The 7,316-nt window shown below is 39.5% G+C and overlaps 1 protein-coding gene across 3 annotated transcripts in view; it reads left to right on the top strand.

Annotated features, from left to right (window-relative positions):
- The first annotated feature begins 334 nt into the window (after positions 1–334).
- Positions 335–7,316, top strand: part of si:ch211-161h7.4 (serine/arginine repetitive matrix protein 2) — a 46,801-nt gene continuing 39,819 nt past the window's right edge. For 2 of the 3 annotated variants that reach the window (XM_031836480.1, XM_031836481.1), the window contains exons 1-3: positions 335–655; positions 844–887; positions 3,919–3,986. In XM_031836480.1, coding sequence (XP_031692340.1) covers positions 632–655; positions 844–887; positions 3,919–3,986 — 136 coding nt within the window. In that variant the 5' untranslated portion in view covers positions 335–631. The remainder of the gene's footprint in view (positions 656–843; positions 888–3,918; positions 3,987–7,316) is intronic. The other variant, XM_031836479.1, reaches the window with a different exon arrangement.

Below are 7,316 nucleotides of genomic sequence, written 5' to 3'. Positions count from 1 at the left end.
GACAGATGGGTGATATCAGAGATATTAGAAAAGGAAGAGATAAGAATAACAGCAAGCTTTAATAGATGAGCGAAAATGTTAAACTAAAAGTCAGGGTATGAGTCAAAATATCCCTGACTATTTTCCTCGAATGTACATGTCACGAATTCAAAGCTATACGATATTACAGAAAACACGTTCATTATCTCACAACTTGGAAAATATTTGTAACGTTGTACTTCTTGATGACGTAATTCATTTTTTTTTTTTAGCTGACACCCATTCGCTCATTGGAGGAGTGATCGCCCTGTCCCGGAATGCACCGCGTATCTTGACGCATGGGCAAGTGGGTAATGTGTTTTAGTAGAATGTAATGCAGTTTCCGGGACTACAGAGGCAGTGTTTGAAGTTAACGCGGGCAATTCTTTTTTTTGTGTCAACAACGTCTTCGGCCTTGTAAACATCGATATATATTTTTCACGAAATAAGGATACGTGTATATGTTAACTTGATGGCAAGTTTAGTTTCAGCGTGCAAATAAAACACTCCTTTTTCATTAACTGGGAGAAATGGCGGTCGGGCTGTACTATGCTAGCTAGACCGATTTATTATCACGCTAACGGGCTAAATACATTTGTCTACACGGACAGAAATGGACTCCAAATACCCAAATCTGGTAGCTATTTATTTTCGCTAAGTAATGACAAGCTACGTTTTGGCTAGCAAACTAACATTACAGAAAAAATTGCCATATGCACTGAAAAACTAGCTAACGTAAATTACTTTAGTTAGCTAACTTGCTAACAACGTTAACTATCCCAGCTGATAATCATGACTACAAAATGTCAATCTATCTCTTCACAGGCGAGACCTCAGAAGAAGCGCCGGTACTTCTCCATTAAAACGAGGTAAGAAACTATTCTAGGTAACTCGGTTTAGAGAAATGGTAATGGCGTATTTTTGTAGGTATTAACTCTGCCATGGTTCGTTCGTTGGACAAAGCCTGAGGAAAATAAATGTGTTTTTGGAAAAACCCCGAAAATAAGGTCTGTCAAGTTGTTATACGTTTGGTTCTATGAGAATCTTATATCAGCTAACGTAACTGAGTTTATAATTTATGTAATAATTAAACAAATCAAAGGCTTCGTAATCCAAAGGTAATGTTAACTGTGCGATCATAGCAGTCAGAATAACACGTATAAAATGTCCTAAATTTGTTCATTTGGAGGCGAAAGAAACACCTGTTTAGGGGAGGTGATGGCTAGCGGAGTAGACTCCTTGAAAAAGGAGAACTGCACACTAGGAGCTCAGATGCAATAATTGAATAACCTAATAACCAACGTTTTGACAGACAAGCTGTCTTCATCAGGGTATGATGACAAACACTGCCCATCACTAGTTTTTATAGTGTCAAAACACACACAAGTGTCTAATCATGGTGGGATGTGGCCTGATATCATTGTTTAATTCTCAGATATAAGAAGAACATACAAACACATGAATGGATAGCATACGATAATAGATACCATTTGGATTCATAGGCCTGCAAACATTTACAATGAATAGCAAAATTACAATAATCACAAGAATGGCTTCAGGTCAAAGTCTACATTGAGACCGACGGGAGCAAGGGTCTTTAAATTAAAGCTCCAGACAGCCTCTTGTTTTAACAATAAATTGTTGAGGTCAACCCCCTCTCCTAGGGAGGGTGACATGTTCGATGCTGATATAACGTAGGGACGAAATCGAGTGGTTCACTTCCAAAAAGTGGGCCGCAACTAAATCGTGTTTTTGCACCTAATGGTGCATCCCTTGATGTTATGCAAAGAGGCACTGAGTTTGAAGGTAGGCCTTGAAATACATTCACAGGAACACCTCCAGTTGACTCAAATAATGTCAATTAGCCTATCAGAAGCTTCTAAAGCCATGACATCATTTTCTGGAGTTTTCCAATGTGTTTAAAGGCACAGTCAACTGTATGTTAACTTCTGACCCACTGGAATTGTGATACTGTGAATTATAAGTGAAATAATCTGTCTGTAAACAATTGTTGGAAAAATTACTTGTGTCATGCACAAAGTAGATGTCCTAACCGACTTTCCAAAACTATAGTTTGTTATTAACAAGAAATTTGTGGAATCCATGATAGTTTGCAAGCCCTGTCACAAGAGGTTGTAGCGGGACTTCTTGTAAGTATCCGGATTAGTGTCCCGCTCCTTGAAAGAGGCAGCTCTTGCCTTTAGCTCAGTGAGGATGTTGCCTGTTATCCATGGCTTCTGGTTAGGATATGTACGTAAGGTCACTGTGGGGGCCACGTCGTCGATACACTTATTAATGAAGCCGTTGACTGGTGTCGTAAACTCCTCAATGTTATCGGATGAATCGCTGAACATATTCCAGTCTGTACTAGCAAAACAGTCCTGTATCTTAGCATCCGCTTCATTGGACCACTTCCTTATTGAGCGGGTCACTTGCACTTCCTGTTTGAGTTTTTGCTTGTAAGCAGGAATCGGGAGGATAGTTATTGTCCGATTTGCCAAAGGGAGGGCGAGGGAGAGTCTTGTATGCGTTTCTGTGTGTGGAGTAAAGGTGATTGAGTTTTGTTGCCTCTAGTTTCACAGGCGACATCCTGGTAATTATGAGTTTAAACAGATTTGTTTCCCTGCATTAAAATCACAGGCCACCGTCTCAGGATTTGCATGTTTGGTTCTGGCCTTATACAGCTCATTGAGTGCGGTCTGGTGGTAAATACAGCTATGTATGTTCTGCAGCTTGTCATGACGTATTCTTACTCTGGTGAGGAAAAACTTGAGACTTTCTAAACATTAGAGCTCATACTCCAGCTGCTATTAAAGGAACATTCCACCCATAAATTATCTTTTGGAATTTGTTTCATTAGGCAATTGTTGACATAGTCCCAAAATGTTTTGCTTGAAAGTAATCAGGTTTTCAAGATATTTAACTTTCAAAATACAGATATCATCACCGTATGATGTATTTTGCATTCTAGGATTCAAAATGCATCATATGATTGTGCATCAAAAGACACACCCCTCCTCCCTTAGTCTTACCAGAGTCTGGTCGAGACGATGCGTGTAAAAACTAGAAAGATATATTTGATCCATGTCCTTGTTCAGCCACGACTCGGAGAAATAGAATATTACAGTCCTTCAGGTCCCGCTGACGGAATAGTCTCGAGCGGAGCTCGTCCAGTTTCTCTAGTGATTGTACGTTTGCCAATCGAAAGAAGGATAGAGGCAATTTATTTGCTCACCAACGTAGTCTCGCCGGGATCCTTGCTCATTTGCCTCTTGTGCCATCGCATCCTCGTTCGAGTCCTGGGGATTAGGGTCTGGTCCAGAGTAAGCAGAACGTCCAGAGCTGACGACTCTTTGAAGTAGAACTTGTCATCGAAATTGAGGTTTGTGATTGCAGTGCTGATGTCCAAAAGCTGTTTTCGGTCAAATATATTTAAATGTTTTGTTTTATGAGACCAACACTTCCACAATATGGCAGAGCTTAATCAAGCCACAGAATGAACATTGTTTCACGCAAGCAGCTGGCAAATTTCACAAGTTCTTTCAGCTGATAATAAGGAAAATTGCTTGGGTCGACTACGTTCGGTTACATTCTACTATTGTTTACAAGTGACACCTTATCGGCGCTGGAAAACGTTGTGTTAGCAACATTTTCCTGTGGATACCCGATCTCGACCTCCTACCGTCAAAAGGACCAATAGCTCAGACAACCGGTAAAGGAAGTGTAAATATGATTATTTTCAACATTCTGGCTTGCAGAGACTTCCAGACATCTGGCTGAATTTGCATGGGGGAACCAGTCATCAGGTTGTCATACATTGATTATACTAATGTTAACCATCGTCATAAATACTAGTAAATAAAAACTGCTTTCTATGTTGATGTTCTTCTGTTCTGTCAGCGCATCAACCATGAAGGGAAATGCCGAACTGGACATTGATGACTCCAATACTTGGTTCAAAAACTTGGGTAAGAAATATACTCACTTTAATATTCATCCTCTCACATGTTGTCAATGGAAATGAAGATTCCTGACCAAAGTCACGTATAAAGGAGGTGGAGATGGGGGCTCCCGAATGGCGCAGCGGTCTAAGGCACTGCATGTCGTGCTAGAGGTGTCACTACAGACCCTGGATCGAGATTGGGCTGTATCACAACTGACCGTGATCGGGAGTCCCATAGGGTGGCGCACAATTGACTCAGCGTTGTCCGGGTTAGGGGAGGGTTTGGCCGGGGTAGGCCATCATTTTAAATAAGAATTTGTTCTTAATAACTGACTTGCCTAGTTAAATAAAAAAAAATGAATATACAGTTGAAGTGGGAAGTTTACATACACCTTAGCCAAATACATTTGAACTCAGTTTTTCACCATTCCTGACAGTTCATCTTAAAAATTCCCTTTCTTTGGTCCGTTAGGATCACTACTTTATTTCCAGAATGTGAAATGTCAGAATAATAGTAGAGAGAAGGATTTATTTCAGCTTTTATTTCTTTCATCACATTCCCAGTAGGTCAGAAGTTTACATACACTCAAAGGTAGGCCTTGAAATACATCTACAGATACACCTCCAATTGACTCAAATGCGTAGCCTATCAGAAGCTTCTAAAGCCATCATTTTCTGGAATTTTCCAATCTGTTTAAAGGCTCAGTCAACTTAGTGTATGTACATTTCTGACCCACTGGAATTGTGATACTGTGAATTATAAGTGAAATAATCTGTCTGTAAACAATTGTTGAAAAAATTACTTGTCATGCACAAAGTAGATGTCCTAACCGACTTGCCAAAACTAAATATGTGGAGTGGTTGAACAACGAGTTTTAATGTCTCCAACGTAAGTGTATGTAAACTTCTGACTTCAACTGTATGTATTATGTTGGTAGGCATTACCCAGTGTTCGACTTGCTCTTTGGAACCCAAGGGGCATGCAGCACATATGTGAAGCTAGCCACAATAATGATTAGCCACATTAGTGGAATTTGTGTTTCGCCTTAAAAATTTAAGTCCCTTATTTAAAGAAATGCAAATGGTTACAAATAGTCATGATCGGTTATATATACCTCTCCTTAATGCAACCGCTGTGTCAGATTTCAAAAAAATGTTACGGAAAGCCAACTGACATACTCCTGAGGTGCTGACTTGCTGCGCCCTCGACAACTACTGTGATTATTATTATTTGACCATGCTTGTCATTTATGAACATTTTAACATCTTGGCCATGTTCTGTTACAATCTCCACCCGGCACAGCCAGAAGAGGACTGTCCACCCCTCCTAGCCTGGTTCCTCTCTAGGTTTCTTCCTAAGTTTTGGCCTTTCTAGGGAGTTTTTCCTAGCCACCGTGCTTCACCTGCATTGCTTGCTGTTTGGGGTTTTAGGCTGAGTTTCTGTACAGCACTTTGAGATATCAGCTGATCTAAGAAGGGCTATATAAATCAATTTGATTTGATATTTCGGTTGCAATGACGGACTACGTCATTGATTTCTAACAGGTACAAGTATGACATGGTTCTCCTGGATGCAGTGTTAGCTTTCAAGTTGCTGTCTGTCTAGAAACAGTTGGCTTTGACGGCTTGTACTGTGCTGACTTTTGCATCAATGAAGTCAGCACTAAAAATAATTTTGGTTGAAAAGATGTCTGTCGCGCCAATAACAGATATAATGCAAGTGAGTGACGCAGCATATTACATTGAGCAGCAGAGAAAAAGCACCAACAAGTCACGTTCTCAAGACAACCAGAAGAGGGTGCCATTTCCCAGCACAAATCCACTGGACAAATATGGAAGGAGATCAAAATGTGCTATTTGTCAAAGCAATTACCATTGTGTTAAAGAATGTCCTCATAAAAATGAACACGTTAAACTAACAGGAAGAGCAGTGTAACATTATGCTGTTTTCAAACGAATCTGATACTGAGATCTTTATAGTTGAATCCTTAGGATCTGCTGTGATTGATACTGCATGTACACGGACAGTGTGTGGTGCAAAATGGCTTGATAGCTATGTCAGTGAACTAAATATGAAAGGGGTACAAAATATGATTGGCACACCAAGCAACAGAGTTTTCAAATTTGGAGATGGGAGAATCGTCCATTCTACCAAGAGAGTTAAGATACCTGCAAAAATTGGTCAGACTAAGTGTCACATTGAAACAGAGGTGGTCCCTACAGACATCCCCTTACTATTAAGCAAAGCTTCCCTCAAGAAGGCAGGGGCTGTTCTAGACATAGAAAAATACAAGGCAGTGATGTTCAACAACCAGTGACTCTTGATCCAGGCCACTATTGTGTAAACATTTTTGACAAAGATGTCACACAAGTGGCAGCTTGAGTAATACAAATACAAACTGTCACAACTCATTTGTAATGGGGAACTTGAATAATACTTGGGCATTTAATTATGTTGTTGATGTTTTATTTGTCTTTAAAGAAAAGGGGGAGATTGTTAAGTTCATATTTTAAGTATCCCTATATTTCTGTTATTACGGGGCTATCACTCAGTCAAGAGTGCGTCTGCACGGGAAGTCTTGCTGTTGATGGACCTTGCCTGATGTGGCTACCTTGTAGTGTGTTCATACGGTTTAGTAAACTTTGTTAAACTGGAACCTTGTCGTTGTATAATTTTCAGTTAACTTGTTATGGCTGCAATCCCAATAACGGGATCGATATGACAACTACCAGTGAAAATAGAGGTCGCCAAATTCAAACCACAGAAATCTCATAATTACAATTCCTAAAACATACATGTGTCTCGTACCATTTTAAAGCTATTCTCATTGTTAATCCCACCAAAGTCTCCGATTTCAAATAGGCTTTTCAGCGAAAGCACTACAAACGATTGTTAGGTCTCCACCAAACCACAATAAGCACAGCCATTTTCCAGCGAAATATAGCATTCACAACCAAAAATAAAGATAATTCAAGGTTAGTGATTAATTGTATCTTCATCAGATGACACTCATAGGACTTCATGTTACACAATACATACATGCATGTTTTGTTTGATAAAGTTCATATTTATAAAAACATTGGCTATGTAGATTCACTAGTTCCAAAAACATCAAGTGATTTTTGCATAGCCACATTGTTTCAACAGAAATACTCATCATAAATGTAGATGATAATACAAGTTATACACATGGAATTATAGATATACCTCTCCTTAATGCAACCGCTGTGTCAGATTTCAAAAAAATGTTACGGAAAACGCAACACATGCAATAATCTGAGACGGCGCTCAAAACAGAAGCAAAATTAGCCGCCATGTTGGAGTCAACAGAAACCAGAAAATACATGATAAATG

Source organism: Oncorhynchus kisutch, linkage group LG11, assembly GCF_002021735.2.
Source record: "Oncorhynchus kisutch isolate 150728-3 linkage group LG11, Okis_V2, whole genome shotgun sequence".
Classification (NCBI taxonomy): Eukaryota; Metazoa; Chordata; class Actinopteri; order Salmoniformes; family Salmonidae; genus Oncorhynchus; species Oncorhynchus kisutch.
This window is presented reverse-complemented; position numbering and strand designations above follow the sequence as displayed.